The sequence below is a fragment of the Haliotis rufescens genome, unplaced genomic scaffold, assembly GCF_023055435.1.
Source record: "Haliotis rufescens isolate VD_foot unplaced genomic scaffold, xgHalRufe1.0.p SCAF_28, whole genome shotgun sequence".
Taxonomy (NCBI): Eukaryota; Metazoa; Mollusca; class Gastropoda; order Lepetellida; family Haliotidae; genus Haliotis; species Haliotis rufescens.
The window spans coordinates 3,644,634-3,669,391 of NW_025963979.1; the positions used below are offsets into that span (position 1 = coordinate 3,644,634).

Here is a 24,758-nt window from a genome sequence, read left to right on the forward strand (position 1 = left end):
GGGAAATGTCAACAATGTCCATGTTTGGGTATATGTCAATCTTCATGCGCAACCAATTATGCAACCGGTTCCAGTTTGGTCTGTTATGGAACGAAAGTTGTTATGTATTTACACTTAAATACATATTTGACGTGGGAAATAAACAAAATACCAAACTCATTTCTCGTTAGATACAATGCTATAACTTGCTATGGTATCTGTCCTCGCTTTTGCTCTTTAAGATATACTGTAGAAATTCCACTCGTTTCGTAAAAAACTCTATATTCTCTATATACCCGACATATACATGACACACACCTTCATTCCTTACACACACGTTCATAACGGATACACACCTTCATACGTGACACATATTATTATTATATAATTTATGAAATTTAGACAAGATTGTGATTCCATCCACTAGGTTACAACACTAAAAGTGTTCATTTATTCCATCAACTGACAGTGTCACGAAGTGAAACCTTCCTCACCCTTGAATGCAGCACGGTGCACGAGACCTAGCATGTACTAGTGAAGCTTGTCTACAGGCTCAATACACACAAACTGAACATTTCCAATATACAATAATGGATTTAGTTGAGAAGGAAGTATTTCTTGATATTCACTTTGGATAACGTGCCATGAATGTACGTACGGTCACAGGCGAGTAACGTGTGGGCGTTGCTTTCCATAAGATTAACAACATACACATGGACAACTTGGGCGTTGAGCGTTGGCATGGTATAGAACCCACTACTATGCTATGACTCACCATGCCGACAGTGAACATTACAGCACACAGGTAGGAAGTTCAAAATGCCGCCGTGGGTCATAGCTACTTTTATGTGTTGTTTCAATGGAAGCAGGCTGATGAAGTTGCGTCCGCTTGAACCCGAGCCGAGATTCCCAGTTGATGACGCTGCCAGCTTGGTTTTAATGGCGGTAACTGATTGGATGTATCAGATCTATCCATGAACATGTACAGCGTCCGGTTTTGGGACCAGTTGGTAGTTGACTTGTCATAACACTCGTTCAAACCAATGTATTACAATAGATCCACAAATCTACTGAATAACATGGGTTCGCCTATTTGGAATGTTAATGGTGGTAAACATGGCCCTTAAAATCACTTTACTGACAAAATATAAAGAGTTATGTTCGAAGTATATTCATTTGCCTAGCTCTAACTTTTCATTTTACTTGCAGAAGCATCACCAACCTCATGTAATTACAGATGCCCATTGTGAAGAGAGCACCCATTGGCGGGCCCTGAGGCAGGAGAAGGCACTGCTATCAGCTGTGGTGTTTACCTTTCTAGCAAGAGCCCCTCCATTCATTAGTTCGTGTTGACATTCAACTTGTGGAACTTTCTCTACAACTATTGAAGTCCTTCCTGCAAGGAATATTTCGAAAATGCTTGGTGGAAATTGATCATGACGGGCCCAGCTATAAAGAATAGGAGAAGAAAGAGAAAAATCAATTGTTCCAAAATTACGATTTAAATTCAATTTGGATTCCCTCAGACGTTTAAGTCTGGATATATTCAGTAGTTTGGACGTTTTGACCTTCCCGAGAAGACACAAGTGTCTAATGCTGGGTTCCTGTTCCACTGTCTCATGGGAGTTCCCGATTCCTCCAATAAAGTCTAGTTATCTCGAACGGAATTCAAGTCAGCAACCAACGCAGATCCGAGAGTGAGGCGATATTGTGAATGGCTGGATTCTAATGTCAGTGACTCTCAATATAGTGTGTGATTGAAACCAGCAGAATTGGACATTTTGTTATATGTCCTGTATCAGATTATATTTCTGATAGGTTCTGGGCAGCCCAAAGGATATTTCCATCTGATTGATACATCCCTCCTACTGCATCATTGCTTGGTGAGTCCTTTAAATAACCATTAATTACTAACACATAATCACTGATCATATTCTATACTTCATTTCCTTCTTCCGTGAGCATTCCATATATTGAACTATGTGGGCAATTCGAATCACGTGGCACAACAGTAAGCCGTGGATGGATATCTTACACGTGTCCATACATTTTGATGTCGTATCACACCAGGAAATGTAATATTGTGTTGTTTATAATGTCACTATGACACACGTCGATATCGGAATTCTAAGGTAGCTGGTATATACTAATGGATATACTGCACTTCTACAGTGATTTACATTGCTATTGCTACCAGGATATTATAAGCATGAGTATATTGATAAGGTATTAAGAATAACATGTGCTATGCTTTTGCTTTCACATAACCTTCAGGTAAAATATCAGGGTTAGATTTTCGGGTTACTGTCTCTGGTGATTGCTCATATAGTCTTCAGATAAAACAGTAGGGTTGGATTTTTACGGGTCACTGTCTCTCGTTTTACATATACCATGATAGTGCAGGATATATTTGTGGACTCAATTGCAATAGGACACTCCTTCATTGATGGTTTTGGCATAAGTAAAACTTCCCCAGGGTTTAATCAAAACTAAAAACGGCAATATAATATGTCATGTCTGCGAGTGGCACACTATTGACCTGGACAACAGTCCCTGTTATGTAGTCTCCTCATTGAGGGGTGACTCGGGCAGATATTGACCCGGGCAGCAGTCCTTGTTATGTAGTCTCCCCGTGCAGTGGCAACCTTGAGGAGTGACTCGGGCAGATATTGACCCGGACAGCAGTCCTTGTTATGTAGTCTCCTCATTGAGGGGTGACTCGGGCAGATATTGACCCGGGCAGCAGTCCTTGTTATGTAGTCTCCCCGTGCAGTGGCAAACCTTGAGGGGTGACTCGGGCAGATATTGACCCGGACAGCAGTCCTTGTTATGTAGTCTCCTCGTGCAGTGGCAACCTTTAGGGCTGACTCGGGCAGATATTGACCCGGACAGCAGTCCTTGTTATGTAGTCTCCTCGTGCAGTGGCAACCTTTAGGGCTGACTCGGGCAGATATTGACCAAGAGAGCAGTCCTTGTTATGTAGTCTCCTCGTGCAGTGGCAACCTTTAGGGCTGACTCGGGCAGATATTGACCCGGACAGCAGTCCTTGTTATGTAGTCTCCTCGTGCAGTGGCAACCTTTAGGGCTGACTCGGGCAGATATTGACCCGGACAGCAGTCCTTGTTATGTAGTCTCCTCGTGCAGTGGCAACCTTTAGGGCTGACTCGGGCAGATATTGACCCGGACAGCAGTCCTTGTTATGTAGTCTCCTCGTGCAGTGGCAACCTTTAGGGCTGACTCGGGCAGATATTGACCCGGACAGCAGTCCCTGTTATGTAGTCTCCTCATTGAGAGCTGACTCGGGCAGATATTGACCCGGACAGCAGTTCCTGTTATATTGTCTCCTCATTGAGGGGCGACTCGGGCAGATATTGACCCGGACAGCAGTCCCTGTTATGTAGTCTCCCAATTGAGGGGTGACTCGGGCAGATATTGACCCGGACAGCAGCCCCTGTTATGTAGTCTTCTCGTGCAGTGGCAACATTGAGAGCTGACTTGAGGGGATATTGGCCCTGACAGCAGTCTGCAAACTCTCCACTTCTCCACAAGACAATCAGCTAGGTAATTCTATTGACAGCTTTCTACCGTCTGTATGCTGTCTTCTGGGCAAGAAATTATCGGCTACATACACTTTGGTCTGGGTCTGGGTCTGGGTCTCTTAGGATAGTCGCTTTGTGCATGGCAATGAGTTGATGTGGAACCTCTGATAGTTGGTGGCTATCCCATCATGGTATACACTACAGCATGTAGCAGAAGGTAGCTGTATTATCTAAATGTATTTGTAATGACGGAAGGTTAAAGATAAAAATATTGGCAAGTTAAAGGTAAAGTACATCGTTAGGTGTTTATCGTCGAGCAAAATATCTAAATAACGTTTTTTAATAGATAAGGCTGCAGCAACAGTTGTCAGACGTAGTGGTAGTTTCAGACTTCATTGCTGCTGTTGATGGCGTTGCAGTTATTACATGTTGCTCGACAACCTTGACAATCAAACTACGCGTAGCTGATTTTAATAACCAACATTTTGTTAATGCCTCCTGAACAATACTGGCAACTGCTGCACCAGTCCTTCTATGTCTCCATCTAAACGTATGGAAGAAGGCGTGTCCGTCCGGCTCTAGTGCCTCCAGTAGGTGTACACTTGTTATCACAGTGACGATAGTCTCGTATCACCACACAGAGAGAACATATTCAGCGCATCTACATGCTCATCAGTTGTAACTGCAATATCTGATACTAACGTAGACCAGGGGAGAGACAATTAATACACCAGTGTGACTAACAGATTATCAGCTTCAATGACAGATTACTGGACTAAGCAGTAGGATAATTCCAGGGTGTATGAAGAGGCATTTGTCACTCCTAGAAATGATCCATTCCAACCCTGCATATACTCTCATTATGCTGCTATCTGCTACATTGATTGCAATACTCGACAGCTACATGCAGCAGGTTTTTGTGTTTTACTGATCTCCTTTGATGGCATGACTGATATCGATCATCGTGAAATCCTGCTGTCGTGGTTCATTCCAACGCGCGTCCATTATCCGTGTAGTAGTCTTATATGTAAAACGCATTTGTTGGGCTATGATTTAGGCTTAAAAAGGACGTGTTAATGTTCAAAAGGTATCAAGCTGCGATTGTTAATTAAGATTGCGGTTAGTATGTTGTTTCATCTTCATAATGGTATCTGGGGATAGTATAGTTTTGCATAACTTTCACAATAATTCGTGAAACAATGTTTACTGTATGCAGTAGCCAGTGTACACTGACGATTAGCCAACATGTTTGGACGACTTAGTATAGGCTGCATAATGAATCCGTTTTCAGACATAGTCAGCACATGCTTCGACGTTGAACCGTGGGCAGCCGGTGTCGGTAGCGCGAGCTTCCATCTTGCAATGTCAGCACAGGGATACAACATCCACTGTGATGAGTTAATAATACCATTGTCGATATCAATAAAACCTATTCTTTATTTAGTTGGTACGGCCTAAGGTACAAATCCCATGGCGATTCATTGTGTGATGCACAACCATGGCTGTATTTTTAATTAACGATTTGTCTCGGTTTGACATTAGAATATTAAACTTAGATGATGTTGGATGGACATGAAGCTTTTTCTCGTGTATACTGTTGTCGAAGGTTACAATATGCGTTACAAATTAGCAGGAAATAATATTCGTCCTTCACAAAGCCCACGTTACTGATCTTACAAAACCTCTGGATCCCGAGAGTGTTATTGTATCTAACAGTAATATAGCGGAAGCGAGCCATTGCCGATCAAAATTTATCTCAATTTACAGTTGATAAATGGTATTCAACAGAGAAGGTTGATTATGAACTACAAACAGTTGCTGAATGCCAGCCCTGTTGTTACCGATAATAACAGGCTATTGCAATAACGTACAAGTAAAATACAACCAGGATGGATTTAGGAAATAAACGTACTGTGTTTTCAATGTAGAGCCAGGTTACCCGCGCTGAATTGAATTTGGAACCGAACGCGCAGCCATATATTGTGGCCATACTCAATGCCCTATATTGTTGTTGCGATTGTGGACATACCCAATGCCATATATTGTTATAGTGATTGTGGCCATACTTAATGCCATATATTGTTATGGTGATTGTGGACATACCCAATCCCATATATTGTTATAGTGATTGTGGCCATACCCACTGCCATATATTGTTATGGAGATTGTGGACATGCCCAATGCCATATATTGTTATGGTGATTGTGGACATACCCACTGCCATATATTGTTATGTTGATTGTGGCTATACCCACTGCCATATAGTGTTATGGTGGTTGTGGACATGCCCACTGCCATATATTGTTATGGTGATTGTGGACATACCCACTGCCATATATTGTAATGGTGATTGTGGACATGCCCACTGCATTTTATTGTTATGGAGATTGTGGCCATACCCAATGCCATATATTGTTATAGTGATTGTGGCCATACCCACTACCATATATTGTAATGGTGGTTGTGGACATGCCCACTGCCATATATTGTTATGGAGATTGTGGACATACCCAATGCCATATATTGTTATAGTGATTGTGGCCATACCCAATGCCATATATTGTTATAGTGATTGTGGACATACCCAATGCCATATATTGTTATGGTGATTGTGGACATACCCACTGCCATATATTGTTATGGAGATTGTGGACATACCCAATGCAATACGTTGCTATATTGTTTGTGGCCATTCTACATGATGATCTTGTTTCTCTTTTCCTCAAATGCTATTCTTCTTGTTCAAATTATGAACTATTATGACATTTCAACGCCAAATCAGTTACAATATGTCATTTTCACACCCCAAGCCAATTTTTCCCCATGTTCAAAACGTGACCTGTCCTAGTCGATTTCTCACAAATACACAAGGAAATGACCATGACGACGAATATCGGTAAAACGCAGTTACGCATAATATGGCGACAGGACGTTATATATATATTTACGATAAACGACATTTCCGAGCATCGCATTACACGAGTCGAGTCGATTTGGATGTTGCAGTTTGCGAAAGAATGTTGCTTAGTGATGCATTCAGCTACACCAGAGAAGAATAATTCAAACCTACTTAACCCTAACAAGTCTGAAGTCAATGACTACTTGGCATGGTATAATTAGGTTTCAGCGCATAAATCCACTTGTACGAAGGGCATTTTACGTCCTCCGAGACGCAGGTACGAATGGTAAGTGGAACAGTAACATACACCAGCTTGAATTGGTGCAATGAACATAGTCGGTTTGACTGGCAGTTTTATTGGTATGGCAATTCTGAATGCAGAAGAGATCCCGTGTCGATCAGAACACTGACAAAAAAACAGTTCAGTTGAATCCCAGATGACACTGATCTGAATTTGTCTCAATCAAGACTGTTGTAACGTGAAATTTCGTGTCTCTGTAGACCTTGACGAAAGATTTGCGTGTAATTGTCTCACATATAGTGACAAAAACATTCGAGCCGGTGTTCCGTCTTGTGAGTAGCAGCAGATCATGGCATCACCAGTGTCTTTGAGACATACTGCGGGCGTCTTGGGAGTAGAAGCAGATCATGGCATCACCAGTGTCTTTGAGACATGCTGCGGGGGTCTTGTCAGTAGAAGCAGATCATGGCATCACCAGTGTCTTTGAGACATGCTGCGGGCGTCTTGGGAGTAGAAGCAGATCATGGCATCACCAGTGACTTTGAGACATACTGCGGGCGTCTTGTCAGTAGAAGCAGATCATGGCATCACCAGTGTCTTTGAGACATGCTGCGGGCGTCTTGGGAGTAGAAGCAGATCATGGCATCACCAGTGTCTTTGAGACATGCTGCGGGCGTCTTGGGAGTAGAAGCAGATCATGGCATCACCAGTGACTTTGAGACATACTGCGGGCGTCTTGGGAGTAGAAGCAGATCATGGCATCACCAGTGTCTGAGACATGCTGCGGGCGTCTTAGGAGTAGAAGCAGATCATAGCATCACCAGTGACTTTGAGACATGCTGCGGGCGTCTTGGGAGTAGAAGCAGATCATAGCATCACCAGTGTCTGAGACATGCTGCGGGCGTCTTGGGAGTAGAAGCAGATCATGGCATCACCAGTGTCTTTGAGACATGCTGCGGGCGTCTTGGGAGTAGAAGCAGATCATGGCATCACCAGTGTCTTTCAGACATACTGCGGGCGTCTTGGGAGTAGAAGCAGATCATGGCATCACCAGTGTCTGAGACATGCTGCGGGCGTCTTGGGAGTAGAAGCAGATCATGGCATCACCAGTGACTTTGAGACATGCTGCGGGCGTCTTGGGAGTAGAAGCAGATCATAGCATCACCAGTGTCTGAGACATGCTGCGGGCGTCTTAGGAGTAGAAGCAGATCATGGCATCACCAGTGTTTTTTGAGACTTGCTGCGGACGTCTTGTCAGTAGAAGCAGATCATGGCATCACCAGTGTCTTTGAGACATGCTGCGGGCGTCTTGGGAGTAGAAGCAGATCATGGCATCACCGGTGTCTTTGAGACATACTGCGGGCGTCTTGGGAGTAGAAGCAGATCATGGCATCACCAGTGACTTTGAGACATACTGCGGGCGTCTTGGGAGTAGAAGCAGATCATGGCATCACCAGTGTCTTTGAGACATGCTGCGGGCGTCTTGGGAGTAGAAGCAGATCATGGCATCACCAGTGTCTTTGAGACATACTGCGGGCGTCTAAGGAGTAGAAGCAGATCATGGCATCACCAGTGACTTTGAGACATACTGCGGGCGTCTTGGGAGTAAAAGCAGATCATGGCATCACCAGTGTCTTTGAGACATGCTGCGGGCGTCTTGGGAGTAGAAGCAGATCATGGCATCACCAGTGTCTTTGAGACATACTGCGGGCGTCTTAGGAGTAGAAGCAGATCATGGCATCACCAGTGACTTTGAGACATACTGCGGGCGTCTTGGGAGTAAAAGCAGATCATGGCATCACCAGTGTCTTTGAGACATGCTGCGGGCGTCTTGGGAGTAGAAGCAGATCATGGCATCACCAGTGACTTTGAGACATGCTGCGGGCGTCTTGGGAGTAGAAGCAGATCATAGCATCACCAGTGTCTGAGACATGCTGCGGGCGTCTTGGGAGTAGAAGCAGATCATGGCATCACCAGTGTTTTTTGAGACTTGCTGCGGACGTCTTGTCAGTAGAAGCAGATCATGGCATCACCAGTGTCTTTGAGACATGCTGCGGGCGTCTTGGGAGTAGAAGCAGATCATGGCATCACCGGTGTCTTTGAGACATACTGCGGGCGTCTTAGGAGTAGAAGCAGATCATGGCATCACCAGTGACTTTGAGACATACTGCGGGCGTCTTGGGAGTAGAAGCAGATCATGGCATCACCAGTGTCTTTGAGACATGCTGCGGGCGTCTTGGGAGTAGAAGCAGATCATGGCATCACCAGTGTCTTTGAGACATACTGCGGGCGTCTAAGGAGTAGAAGCAGATCATAGCATCACCAGTGACTTTGAGACATACTGCGGGCGTCTTGGGAGTAAAAGCAGATCATGGCATCACCAGTGTCTTTGAGACATGCTGCGGGCGTCTTGGGAGTAGAAGCAGATCATGGCATCACCAGTGTCTTTGAGACATACTGCGGGCGTCTTAGGAGTAGAAGCAGATCATGGCATCACCAGTGACTTTGAGACATACTGCGGGCGTCTTGGGAGTAAAAGCAGATCATTGCATCACCAGTGTCTTTGAGACATGCTGCGGGCGTCTTGGGAGTAGAAGCAGATCATGGCATCACCAGTGACTTTGAGACATGCTGCGGGCGTCTTGGGAGTAGAAGCAGATCACGGCATCACCAGTGTCTTTGAGACATACTGCGGACGTCTTGTCAGTAGAAGCAGATCATGGCATCACCAGTGTCTTTCAGACATGTAGCGGGCGTCTTAGGAGTAGAAGCAGATCATGGCATCACCAGTGTATTTGAGACATGCTGCGGGCGTCTTGAGAAAAGAAGCAGATCATGGCATCACCAGTGTCTTTCAGACATACTGCGGGCGTCTTGGGAGTAGAAGCAGATCATGGCATCACCAGTGTCTGAGACATGCTGCGGGCGTCTTGGGAGTAGAAGCAGATCATGGCATCACCAGTGACTTTGAGACATGCTGCGGGCGTCTTAGGAGTAAAAGCAGATCATGGCATCACCAGTGTCTGAGATATGCTGCGGGCGTCTTAGGAGTAGAAGCAGATCATGGCATCACCAGTGTTTTTTGAGACATGCTGCGGACGTCTTGTCAGTAGAAGCAGATCATGGCATCACCAGTGTCTTTGAGACATGTAGCGGGCGTCTTGGGAGTAGAAGCAGATCATGGCATCACCAGTGTCTGAGACATGCTGCGGACGTCTTGTCAGTAGAAGCAGATCATGGCATCACCAGTGTCTTTGAGACATGCTGCGGGGGTCTTGTTAGTAGAAGCAGATCATGGCATCACAAGTGTCTTTGAGACATGTAGCGGGCGTCTTGGGAGTAGAAGCAGATCATGGCAAAAAAAGGATTTTTGAGACATGCTGCGGACGTCTTGTCAATAGAAGCAGATCATGGCATCACCAGTGTCTGAGACATGCTGCGGGGGCCTTAGAAGTCGAAACAGATCATGGCATCACCAGTGTTTTTTTTAGACATGCTGCGGACGTCTTGTCAGTAGAAGCAGATCATGGCATCACCAGTGTCTGAGACATGCTGCGGGGGCCTTAGGAGTGGAAGCAGATCATGGCATCACCAGTGTCTGAGACATGCTGCGGGGTCCTTATTAGTAGAAGCAGATCATGGCATCACCAGTGTCTGAGACATGCTGCGGGGGTCTTGGGAGTAGAAGCAGATCATGGCAAGAACAGGATTTTTGAGACATGCTGCTGTCGTCTTGTCAGTAGAAGCAGATCATGGCATCAACAGTGTCTTTGAGTCATGCTGTAGGGGCCTTGGGAGTAGAAGCAGATCATGGCATCACCAGTGTCTTTGAGACATGCTGCGGGGGCCTTATTAGTAGAATTAGATCATGGCATCACTAGTGTCTTTGAGACACGCTGCAAGTTTTGAAGTAAAGATTTGCATTTTGTTCATAAATTGGTGTGAGCTCCACACATTCAGAGTACCGTGATACTGACAATATATAACGAGCCACCATCACACGAGATACATCGGTAGATACATTGCAATGTTTCCAAGTTTACGTTGAACAAATTCAATGTTGTAAACAAACGCCCCCTTGTACCGGGTATTTAATCCGAATAAAATTGCATGCAGGCATATAAGCTTGTGTGCGAAAAACACACTCACGTATGTTCTTACATAATTGGAAGATTATGGAGCATGAAAATGCACATATTCGACAACTGTCTGCTGAGAGGTCACCACTTTAGCCAAGCTTAGAGTAATTAGAGCTGATAGCGCTTAATATTCAACGCCATAATATTTTGTATAAAGTCGAAAACAAAATACGAACTTGCCCTTTCGGTTGTGAGGCAGTAAACTGTCTATGTTGATAGAGGAGTTGGCTTGTTGTTCCTCTGTTGCCGGGCGTACCCACTGAACCGATCTCCCTCGTTCACGATATTGTAGATAAAAACGTTTTGTTATTGTAGTCCGTCTATGGAGGTACGTAGTGCCCCTTCCTTGTAATTCTGGGACTGTTACACGGACGGTTGAGAGATTATGTTGCTGAAAGTAAATGCTTAATTTAGACAAAAAGGCCGGGCTAGCTGGGCGTAATAGGAGCAAATCGATACTATATAACTATGCAAATATAGAAGGAGTTAGATAGAAAAAACAGTTCTGGAACTCCAATACCAGCATATAAGTTGCACCGGACGCTGGGGGCTTCAACTTACACTTGTTCTACTCGTGACAAAGTCTTCTGCTTTAAATGAAATGCTACGCCATATTCCATATAAAAACAACGATAAGATTATTGGAGAATAACTGTAAAACCTACGAGTAATATAATTTTCCTAACGATAATGAACTTCTATCAATGAAAGGTTAATAGCATTTTCCCTCCTGTAGCTATGTGCACGCCGCGTCGTTATTTGGGCAATCTGAATCGCTGGGCGAGTATTCTCTCCCACCGCATCTATAATGCTGGTGTTAGGGAGACATTATGTACTTCACTGGCTATACAGCTGACATTTAGCACATACTCTGTGTAGCTAGTTACTGCACCCAAAACCATGAAAGAGGATTATCAATAGAATCTGATGATGAAGCTGACTAGAGACAAGTGATCTTAGGCCTGAATGTTTTATACCTCGCTTCTTTGATCTTTGTGTGTAGTTTGTGTATGTGTGTGAGGGGGGGGGGGGGGGGGGGGGGGGGGGGGGCTGTGTTGATGGGTGGGCGGGTGGGTGGGTGTGGATGTGATTGTACTAGTTCAGACTAATGCCGATTTTATAGTGCTAGCCCACTGACTGAGATACCATGCATCCGTTTAACATGAATGCCCCACCCAGGCGTTAAACCATATCATGTCATGGTAGAAATGAGAAATCATTGATACCGAATAGACAACCAAGTTATAGTCACGCCTGTATCTACTACTCCAATGTTGAATACTGACATGTCTCTGCCATTCATAAAATGCTAAGTCCACGTTGATTTGTAATAAACGTTTATAGCTTGGACTGTGTGGGAGTAAATGTGACCTGAACGTGTAACCAGTATTGAAGAGGGGTTCCCCCTTGGACTTGGATCAGGCATTATAGGTTAAGCATCCAGTTGTGAGGGCAAATGGTCACTCGTTGACCCAAATGGACTGCCTGACCGTTGTGAGGGCGTGTACTCTAGGACAGTAGTCTACTGCTTCGGGCGGATCACGTTTGTGTCTTGCATTTGTATGACAAATCTTAGATGAACTATGAAATTATAAATGAACTCTGACATAGGGATAGTATCTCCAGAGCAATCGATACCAGGTGCTCCATTTGGATGCAGCTAAAAGGTTCCGTGTTAAAGCTGATGCTTTCCTTTACCTCTCCTTCACATCAAGCGATAAAGTATGTTACCCCGTTTCTACATGAGAGTTCTTATGTTTATCCACCTATATTTCAGTATTATGGAGAGGATGGGGAGGTGTAAAGAAACCCCTCTAGTAAACTATACAAAATGTGTTATTTTTTATGATCGATTTCCATCTGCGTTTATTGTGTATTCAGCGACGCCCACTGAACTACAAAAGTGCAGTGAGATATGCGTCAATTATATAAAGCCATCACCTATTGACATGCATCCCTAGCCAGCATATTTATCTCAGCGCGACACCATCATATGATTGTGCTTATACATGCCTCGCTCACACGTATGCTTGTGCACACACCCTAGTCAGAATGGCGATAACTGATATTGTTAGCATCCATCAATGTTCTTTTCTGGGAGCTGAGATTTTAATATACTTTCTACGTTATGCTCACGAAGTTGGTTGAGACACATAAAACATCACTCAAGTAAACGTTCGGAGCCTTACTTCGAAAGCTGTATATTACACCATTAACACTGTGCATGTATTAAGTACAATGCTTTTGAACCAAATGCATAACCAGTGAGCAATGTCTACAGGAATCAAAGTGACTAGGTGTTACAGCTTTAGTGAGAGAGCCTTGAAGATGGTCGAACATCAGGAAAGCCTTCAACTGCCACCAATTCGGACAATATTGATAAAATAAATGATATGATTATGGGTGATCGACAACTCACAAGACGTCACATAGTCAATACAGTAGGCATTTCTCGTGAGAGAGATGAGAACATTCTTACTCTTGAGAATGTACGTCGTTTTGAAGCGGGGCCAGCTGATTGTATTGAACGTCCTGGGTTCCCCAATTCAAGCAGTGGAATCATCCAACGTCGCCTCTTCTTCCGAAGAAGGCAAAAGTCTGTTCCTTCAACTGGTAAGGTGAAGGCTTCGATTTTCTTGGATTCCAAAGAAACCCCACAGGTGGACGTCCTACCCAGGGGTCAGATGATTGGTGGCCAATATATTAATATGCTAATCTGTTTAGGCAAAGTATTTTGTTCTGCGTGTAAATATGAAGGTTAAATGACGTGTAAAAATCACTAAAGTTGTGTCGTTCTACCAGGACAACGCACCTGTTCACAAATCTGTTGTCGACATGCATGACTGTGGCTTTGAACTCATCGAGTATTCACTGGATTTGGCACCATCACATTTCCGCTGCTTCCAAAACTAGAAAATACACCTGACAAGCATTATGCAAACGATGATGACGTCATTTCTGTGGAGGACTGGCAAACATGCGTGGGGCTTGTGCTTGTTTTACTGTAACATTTATTAATGGAAAGATACGACTCTGGTTTGTGGAGCTGCAACAGAGTAGATGCGAAACCCCAGCTATTTACCTCCTCATTGTAGCTCCTAGAGACACGGTATGGATGGACGGTACTGTTCCAGTACGATGATGTAACCCCAGCTATCTACCTCCTCACTGTAGCCCCTCGAAAGACGGGGCGGTCGGGTAGCCTAGTGGTTAAAGCGTTCGCTCGTCACGCCGAAGACCCGGGTTCGATTCCCGACATGGGTACGATGTGTGAAGCCCATTACTGGTGTCCCCCGCCGTGATATTGCTGGAATATTGCTAAATGCGGCGTAAAACCATACTCACTCACTCACTCCTAGGAAGAGGGTATGTGTGGATTGACGGTACTGTAGGTGCCTTGTACGTTTAGGGAACCGGTAAGCCTGAGTCACCTTTGGTTTTAGGTCATAATCAACATAACAACAGAATTATGTACGGTTGACAGGTTAATTAATCTACCTGTAATCGAAACACGGTGTTTGTGAGCCCTAACAGACATCTTCTGATGCATGCTTTGATGGGCCTTTTTTTTAGGTAACGGTGTGGAGTGCTGAGGTCATTAGAGCGCGTGACATGTGGTTCTCCGCTCGATAGTAATGAGCTTTACCCCCGATGTGCTCAAGTATAGCATCTGATGTGTAACGCCTGTTGATTCAGGGTCCTCATCTCGGATGCCACTGTAAGCAGAAAGTAGCGGACCCTCCCAGGTTTATACTGCCTCTCAAGAAGAGAAGAACGATGATGAATGGTGTCATGTTTCCTCGAAATGTTGAACTTAACATTCGCCTGTTCGAAGTAGGCTTTTCTTAGACAACGTGGTGTTTCATCAAAGTGTCACACAGAGGGCTGTGCTCATACTTTGTACGCAGATCACTGAGTCTGAAGCAGAGATTGATGACTGCGTCTTCGCGTTGGGTGGGCATGACCTGATGGTGTACGCTCACGTCGGTACAGGAACAAGTTGCTTTGACACATGTAACGGTACAGGAACAAGTTGCTTTGACACATGTAAAATGTGCATGACGTTTTGGCAGAAATTGATGTTTTTAACAGCTACATCTGAAACAACTACAGTGGTACATGTAGTGCTTGAGGTGTTGGTATAATCACCGTTTACCTAATATCCTTATCCTAAACAATACTTATCACAAAATTGGTGTTTTAACTTTATGTGACAATCACCTTTACTACATCTAGATCTGCAGCTACGTTATGTGACGTGACACTACTGCTGCGTCATGTGATGTGACACCTTGCCCTTAAGCCACATCATGTATGGACAACTGCCACTTATGCTGCGTCATGTGATGTGACAACTGACATTTATGCTGCGTCATGTGATGTGACAACTGACACTTATGCTGCGTCATGTGATGTGACAACTGGCACTTATGCTGCGTCATGTGATATGACAACTGGCACTTATGCTGCGTCATGTGATGTGACAACTGGCACTTATGCTGCGTCATGCGATGTGACAACTGACACTTATGCTGCGTCATGTGATGTGACAACTGGCACTTATGTTACGTAATGTGATGTGGCAACTGGCGCTTATTCTGTATCATGTGATGTGACAACTGCCACTCATGCTGCATCATGTGATGTACCAGTGGACGCTGGACTGAACTGCTGCGCCATACGATGTGGCACAGATGCTGTTTAATGCGATGTGACAACCTATTTTCCAAATTTTCAGGATTTCAGGGACACTTTATAAGTAAAACCAATATATATAAGTTCAGTGCCACAATAATTAAGTGTTGGTACTGTTAAATGTTAGCTAATTGGCATTTCAAGTACACTTCAACCACTTATCTAGCAGTTACTGGTTACCCCCTAATTACATATTGTATCACAGTTTCACACAATGCAGATCACTCTTGGGCGTCTACACCTAGATTCAAAATGCGCTTCAGACGGTATAGCATAATCCCCTTTAACATTATGGATAATAAAAGTGTAAAAGTTTTCTGAACCCTCCCTGTTCGTATACATTCAGTATTTCCATGATTTGCACCTTGGAGATGCCTTGATTATTGTAAGCAAACGTTACATGCATGCATCGCTCAGTCGATTATTTTCTCATGATCACAAATATATTCGCATTTATTTGTTTACCTCAAGACGGTAACATGAAACACGTGTTTCTTATGTTATCACATACTAGTTTGTCCCCGTCTTCCTGTGATGTCTGAAATGGTGTTTATGAGTTTGACATGCACCTGTCATGTTCAATTCCACTGCCACTAACTCAATGGGAACGATGCACCGATGCCTTAAATTGCTTCCACACGCCTTCGGCATCGGTCCCTTGAATTCATCATCAAAGAACACTGTTTATATCCCCCAGGCCTCCTCACCTAAATATATTCATACGAAACAGATACCCTTGTGTGGAATGATATAAACGTTGATGTATTAACATACAATTGTCTGTCTAATCAGTTCCTACGATTCTGTAAAGATTCAAACTCCACATACATTGCAAAAATCTCAAAGATCTATAAATATACTATATAAATATATTTGAACTTTAAGTCCACAACCTGAATCAGAGTGGCAAGGCCGCCGGCAATATACAAAATACAAATAGATCCAGTTGATTTCATTGCTAAATATAATATGAAGCTTGGATAAAGAAAGAACGTGATAAGAAATTATATATTAGCTAGACAGTGGTATTTGTGCATTAGAAACGGGCTCCTTCTGGGGTAGAAAGCTGGTAGAAATTTCAAGCTACGTATATAACTGTCAGTTCCAATGTGTAAGGAGGAACGTGTTTCATTGCAAACCGGAATTTGTTTTGACAGACACAGTAATTGAGTTTAATTGGAAAACCGGCATATAGTTGAAGGTTTGTTTAGCTTTGTAATGCCTTTCAGGATAAGAAACTAACGTCCACTGTCTTGGGATGTAAGGGTGAACATACATATACAGACACGCGCGCAGGTGGTCTTCTATTATAAGCCACGTCAGGAAACATTTGAATCAGGGAACAACTGGTAGAAAACAGCTAGTGATGTTAACGCTTCGCACGAGAACGCCGTGATAAGTGGATGTTCTGTTTGTTGGAATATCCAGTGTATGACGTTGGTATTGGTCCTAACAAAGCAGAACCACACATGCCATACAGAGTAATCCTGCACCATGACCGATGAATATATTTATTTTATGAAAAAATAATAATCTAGAAACGCATACAAAAGCAAGTGTAGCCAGCTAAAGCTAGTTCTATTCCACAATCAGCAATGGGAATTATTATATATTTTTAGAGTCAAGAAGGCTATTGTGTAATATAAGATTTCAGAGACTAAATGTTAGTCTATATAGAAAGTACAATGGGTGGGAATATCATGGTAGACACCCAACTTCAATACCCCTAATACAAAACAGTGTCATCGACTACTAAATAATGCATTCTTATCTGAAGGTTAATATAAACTGAACCGCTAAAGAAACGTCACTTCATGAAAACACTTCATAAGAGTTTCTCTTTGAAATATCAATGCATTTTTTGGAGGTATCTCGTTTTTGGATTTGTCTATATCCACATTTAATGTAAACGGCCACAGCGTGACACAAAGAGAGGTATAATGGGTTAGCCAAAGGCAGCTTAACAAACGACCATGGTACAATGTCCCGAATGCTTTCCACGAAAATCAAAATTTAATTGCGTTTCCTTGTTCTTTTTCTAATAAACGGCGCCCTAATACGTGGATTTAACATTCTTGTATCGTTACTAGTGCCATGCCAAGACTTATGAAGAATCAGAGAAACCAGGCTTTATGACGACTGCACGCTGCCCAGGCTGCACGAATGGTTGCCAATGAGAACCACCAACAGATTACAGCAATGATACTAGGTTACCAACAGCATGCAGTGGTTTCTTTTGCGGTTCAGTATACTATTCACACCAAGAAAAGATATTGCTTCCTGAAATAAGGTAGCATGTGTTACTAGACATCATGTCAGGTCCTGCCGCCCCTACACGACCTGTGTACGACCTACACGCCCATGTATCTATATGTAGTTACATATAAACTATACTTAATAAATCATGTTGGGGATCACGAGTAATTTTCGGTAGTGAAGACTAAACACACCATTTCATAAAAATACCCCTACAATATTCATGATTAAACTTATTTCAAGGCTCTTTGCTTCATGGCATTCATTCACCAGATGAAGGAGTAAGCATATACTCCGAAACGTTTTGTTCCTCATAGTAAACAAGACATCCATATATTCTCTTCCTCATGTGTATCACTTCTAAATGCCTTTCAAAGACCTAAACTTATGTTTAGAAATGTTGATGTTTAAAACTACAACAGCAAGGAACATTTCGTAAAAGTGTCGTAAACTCGAATGACACAGTGACTCTTTTTATACTTTTGTTATGCGCATGTTGATGTTTACATGTCTGTGCGACAACCTGCTACTGACACATTCGTTGTTGGAATACACAACAGTGATATGTAGACAGTAATTGAACTGTTAGTAGGTTACCAGTCTCCTGCACGGCGTGCCAGCAGCTGACATTCACCCACTGTTGCAATATACAAAAATAGTCGTCGGCATTGATGGATCGGTATTTATAACTCTTGTTTCAATTATGTGTGAATTGACAGGTGCTCGAATTCACGAGGACATTAGCTCTGATAGAATGCATTCTAATGCATTGCCATACGTATCTGGAGTCAATTAGTTATTCATGCTTATGTCACAGACATGTCACGCATACACTCCAATTCCATTCACACAACTACTCTGGACATGTCCTAGTTTTATGTCATCTGTTCGATTCACCTTGCATTGCGTCTAACTGGTTTGTTGCAGCTATGGAGTCAGTGAATGAAGAAGGGTATGCCAGTGCGACATTACAAGCACCGTTGTAGCAGATATGGTTCCGTGTTGTTTTCTGGGATACTGTTATAAGAAGCAAGAAAGGTAAGGTATCATTGACAAGACACAAAGAACGTTGACGCCCCACGGGTAGTTAATATGACATCACCTATTGAAGAGTACATTCATACCAGAAAGTGTTTCTGTTGATTTGGAAAACTCGTCACTGTGTGACGTATCCCCTACATGACAAGGTCAATATGGATCGGTCAGAAGACAGATTACCTGTTGTTACAGAAGTACCTGGCCTGTACACTCTTTACTACAACGTCCACGACAACACCATTACAATACCTCTTTATGAATATGTAATATCCTTTTCATTTCACCATAAATGACATAATTAAGGGTTTTTGTAAAATTCCCATATTGATCAAATAATTAAAGGCGCCCATCACACACAAAGGGTCCGTTGAGTACATGAATTTACCCAGGTGGTTTATTGTGGCAACGTACGTCAATGCATACAATGATGGCAAGTCAGCGTTTAATGCATGCGTTATCGGCATCCTAACATGGATCATAATGGAGTCTGAAGTAACATACATAGTTATGCAATATGACTGTAAGTATTGATTTGCATGTCAACTAGAACACCAGATTTCACAAAAACACTCGACAGTCCGGGCTCGATAAGTAAAGCAATTTATATACACGCTTGTTTAATTATTTATTACTTCAGCTACCTCCTTGCATGGAAACACCAATTATATATTACATCCATGTCTGTACAGTTGCTATCTAAGCTGATTAAATTATTGTTTACGCGTTAAGGTTATTGAGCAAAGTAACTACACTTGTCTCTTATATGTGTCTCGTTAGAAGGAATTAACAAAACGGCTTCTCAAACTTATCCGGGGAGTAGTTTACCCCCAGGGTAATGAATTGGACATGAAATCGACATCAATCAATTTTAAACACAAATGAGATGGAACAACCTTCTTCTATATGTTTGTACTCTTCTCAAGTGAAGTCAATAAATCATAAATCGTGGAGAGGAAGCAGGCAGTGGCTTAACAAAGATTACACGGGATAACTCTCGAGCTAAACATTGATCATTAGCTTTGGGAGGCATTTCACATCATCGGTCCGGTCAAGTAGATATCATTACACAAACCCTGGTGTCAGGATAGTATACGCACACATTGTAAGTACCTTTCAATATTTATGACTATGTCGGCTTTTGTCAATAGAAATGTCTTGCAGTTCATCAAAATTATTATGTGCCGGTATGGCTGTAATGTGCTGATTATTCAGCTGTTAGAGTTCACTGTATAAATCAAAAAGCTGAGTGAGGTGTGATCAATTTTAGTTGAAATGTGTTGGGAGTCTAGAATGCTAATCCGATCTTTAATTACCATTTAATGGTCAACAATTACTTACAATGAGCTAATAGGATTACATTTGCCGCTTTATCGTATGTGAGCACACACGACGCTCATACTTGTCCCCTACCGTGGCATACACGAAGTATGGGCACGGCAGATAATTCAATGCATTTCAGCATCGCAAATTGGGCGCGATGCATATGACCGAAATGAATGAACCTCGTTTAGCAGCCACAAGTTCTACGTCCTTTCTATTCAGTCACTTGTTATTTTACACATATGACGAGCAAGTATGGTTATCAGGCAGCATCGACCTTTTTAATGAATTGATGAGATGGCTCTGAACGTCGCCTTAAACAGTATTGATGTGGTGTCGTGGCGTTACACGAAGATGCACTTCATACAGACGTGTAGTTACACGTAGATTACCACATACAGACTTGTAACTACACGTAGATGAATGACATACAGACGATATAGCTACACGTAGATGTACGAGACACGTACCTAGAGAAACACGTAGATGTACGGGACATACAAACCTGCACATGTAGCTACAAATAGATGATCCATACTGGACATGCATGCGCGGCACACATATATTAAACTATACATGCCAGCTGGGGAGGAACACGTGCTCCTTGGTACACACCTGCGAGAGGAGACCGTGGCCTCGGATTGATCAGTAATTGATTTAATCTGTCACCTGTATGCCCTCACAAGTCTTGTCGACGATGTAATGGTCAGGAATACATCGTCAGGTCAGGTGATCTTTCATAGTCGGTGATATCTCTCTTCGGATAGCAACAACATCAGGAATTAAAACACATCTTTGACGTCATTCTATTGTTTGAACGCTCCATTATTTTTCAGGAATGGAGAGTTGCTTGTCAACTGTACATTATCTTGAAGCAGCATTTGAATTTTTCAAATATTTTCAACTGCAGAATATTTTGTCAAAGTGTAAAAGTAGGGATGAGTTTTAAGTAGGGGAATATCCTCGTAACTCTCAATTCCTTAAAAATAATGTGCCTCGGCCCCTGCGGGGCCTCTGCTCCATTATTTTTAAGGAATGGAGAGTTACTCGGACATTCCCCTCTACGTAATGTTGGCCGTGTAATGAAAACCTGCGGGGAATAATGCTGTGAGATGGAAGGAGTGAGTGAGTAAGTTGGGTTTAACGCCGCTTATAACAGTACTCCAGTTATAGCACGGCGTGTCAGCTTAATGTGGGAGGAAAGCCCGAAGTGATGCAGGTCTCAGACGTTTACCACTTCGGTGAAATCTACGGGCACGGGTATGGTGCTGACAAACCTGGAAACATAATCAGGAAACGGAAGGACGAAGGCAATAGAAAACATTTACATCACTAGCTTTTGTCTGATATCAGTGACACTTTGGGATCGGAGTGAGTTGCGGTGTTTAATAACAACCTGGCAACTAAACATCTGCTTTTGTTACACGACCACCGCAATCATTTATTTTGTTCTGCAAATTAGAGAGGATTAAATTGTAAAGAAAATGTATAATAGCCGCTGGCAGGGTATTCGGCTCCATGTTTTCTGTGTGGTTGCCGAGAGAGCAGCTGTGGTGGATTCTAGGGATTAACTGGCTAAACGGCTTATTTCTCATAATCTCGAGGTGGCCATTCTCCAGTGTGCTAATTGGGACTATTATAGACCGTGTTGTTGCGCAATCGGTTTCTAAGGTAGTTTGTGTCAAACATACAAGGCAATAGCTTTGATTTGTCTTCATTCGGTCATAGTAAGCAAGACCTACGACAACACAAGAGAAGACCGGACGAATCATCAAAATGACCGTTCCTTTATCTGATACAAGACTGAGGGCGCCTAAAGGCTTCCCAAATATATTGGAGGGTTTCGCACGAGAGGTATTGCGATCACAGCCTAAGAATGTGTATGCATTTGGACAACAATATTTTGAAAATGTGTTGCGAGCTCGAGACTCCGGCGAACGCGACCCCGCTGAACATGGGGCTAATATGGAAGACGTCTTCTACAATAATACTTCGTTTAAGGAACCGACAACTGATGTCTGTAATCCTCAGCATCAAACTGCTGCCCTGACTATCCAGACCAACTACCGTCAACATGCCGCTGCGGAGAAAGTACAAGATATACGTGAAGAAGAGGCAGCTGTGGCGATTCAAGCTGGGATACGCGGGTATATAGACAGACAGAGAATAAGAGACATGAACCCAACCGAGGAACAGCAAGACAAGTTGGAAAAAACAATGTTTTCCAAAGATACAGAGGCTTCACTCAATCAACAGGCCAATGGGGGTATCGACGAGGTAGACATCGACCTGAACGACCCGGATGTGGAAAAGGCCGCCATTAAGATACAAGCTGGCTTCAAAGGTTTTAAGGTCAGAAAGGATGCTATTAAACAGTCAAGCCAGGAGGTGCCTCATGAACTGAAACAAGAACAAATTGAAGGAACATTAGAGCAAAATCAAAATAGTGAAAATGACCAGGAAGGCCAAAGCGACGTAGATATTGACTTGAAAAACCCGGATGTTGAGAAGGCCGCTATTAAGATCCAGGCTGGCTTCAAAGGTTATCAGGTCAGAAAGGCTGCTAGTACAGATCCACGTGCAAGTCAAAGGAAATCACGCGAACTAGATCAAGATGAAAACAAGGTAAAGGTAGAGCAAAACAAGAACGAGTCAGGACAAGTTCAAGGTGATGATAATGTAGAGCAAAGCGCCGCTAATTAATGTACATCAAGGACAGAACGAGTTTCAAGTGGAACAAGCAGGGGTAACCATGGCAACAAGGTTATATTGTTCTGTTGGTGCTGAGGAACTTTAAAAAAGAAACATTCAACCTAACAAAGGACTGCTGGGCTGATATACCTGGGAAGGATGTGAAGTGGATCGTGATGATATACGCGTAGAATGTCTGGAATAGGACGTATTTCCGTACTGACCTGATGAGGCAGGGTTATAATATCATTGTCATGGAAAAATATGTGTCAGTGAGTATGCGATATGTCGAACACAAGGTTCAATAGTGACACGTCATCTGTGTATTGCTTGAACTCAAGTTTGATTGTTTGAAACATGCCAGGGAAACTGCAAGGTGTAAATGTAACTTGTTTATCTTTTTTCCATCGCAATTTTTGTCTAATGAAAAAGAGCCTACATTAGTCCATTACACTATTTCTAATTTGAATCAGACGGCCATCGTAAACATGTATGTAGAATGTTGCAAGCTTAAGAGCAGTATCTAAATGCTTCTACTCGTCTGATGACACCAATGAGTGCGGATGCTGTAAAACAGCTAAAATTTTGATATGTAAGACTTAGATACAGTTATACCACAATGAAGTTCCTGAATGTAGCAGAACGCTAACACACCAACATGTTTTATGTAACTGTACTTATTGTACATGTACATGCATATAATAAATCTATTGCCGACATGGGTTTAGTTTCCCCTTGTATTCAGTAATGCATGTGACTGTGTTATAGGTATCTTCCAGCGCGACACGGGCTATCATCTTGTTAAATAAAAGCGACAAAACACTTTTCATGTTCATTAGAAATCTCTGCTAAAACAGTCATTTCCCACTATATCATGAGCATGTCTTTGTGTTTCACTATCAACTAATTTTTGATACTAGGTGTTCGCCAAAAGGTGTCACAAACACATCCAAAGGAAAGTTAATTGTTCACCTGAAAACATATCGTACAAGTCAAACAGGGGATTGCGTCGTACATTATTTTTTGCGTCAAATTTGGAAATGTCTACCATAAAACTGTTTGAAAGCTTTGAAAGGTTTGAAAGCTTTAAAGAAATACTAGCTTTTTTCGCAAGCAACTTCAGTGGTATTCCAAGAAGATAATTACACATTCGACTTTATTGCTCTATTTGTGAATACCTTAAGACAGGAACATGTAGAACTGTCAATATCAATGCTTTGCTAATGTTTGCGTTTGCAATAAACACCCTGAGCAGACATTTCACTGATCATTGGCTGTTACAGATGGTTAACGCTCCTGGAGATCGAAAGACATTGCAAACAGAGCCAGTGAGATATGAGGATGAAGGATATAAACACTGTTATCAGGATGGTGTATTGGTGGTTGATATGCATAGGTCGCTCCACAGAATGTACATACACATGTATCTTCACGTAGTTAACAGATAAAAAGTAGAACTGATTTCATACATATTGTTTCATGAATGTGACCTGAACTTCACAACACAGCAACACATCTTTGTTTCATGAATGTGACCTGAACTTCACAACACAGCAACACATCTTTGTTTCATGAATGTGACCTGAACTTCACAACACAGCAACACATCTTTGTTTCATGAATGTGACCTGAACTTCACAACACAGCAACACATCTTTGTTTCATGAATGTGACCTGAACTTTACAACACAGCAACGCATCTTTGTTTCATGAATGTGACCTGAACTTCACAACACAGCAACACATCTTTGTTTCATGAATGTGACCTGAACTTCACAACACAGCAACGCATCTTTGTTTCATGAATGTGACCTGAACTTCACAACACAGCAACGCATCTTTGTTTCATCAATCTGACCTGAACTTCCCAACGCAGCAACACATCTTTGTTTCACCAATCTGACCTGAACTTCACAACACAGCAACACATCTTTGTTTCATCAATCTGACCTGAACTTCAC

At 42.7% G+C, this 24,758-nt stretch overlaps 2 protein-coding genes across 9 annotated transcripts in view; both read left to right on the plus strand.

Moving 5' to 3' along the window:
• Positions 1–24,758, plus strand: part of LOC124139927 (solute carrier family 22 member 4-like) — a 103,520-nt gene that overhangs the window by 41,701 nt on the left and 37,061 nt on the right. For 5 of the 8 annotated variants that reach the window (XR_007222964.1, XR_007222969.1, XR_007222965.1 and 2 more), the window contains exons 2-3: positions 1,189–1,862; positions 18,676–18,786. The gene's annotated coding sequence lies outside the window, so the exon portion shown is untranslated. The remainder of the gene's footprint in view (positions 1–1,188; positions 1,863–18,675; positions 18,787–24,758) is intronic. The other 3 variants (XR_007222967.1, XR_007222968.1, XR_007222966.1) reach the window with 2 other exon arrangements.
• On the plus strand, positions 21,883–22,809 carry LOC124137275 (sperm surface protein Sp17-like). Its single transcript, XM_046503514.1, has one exon. It carries the CDS (start codon positions 21,883–21,885, stop codon positions 22,807–22,809), a length of 927 nt encoding a protein of 308 aa, XP_046359470.1.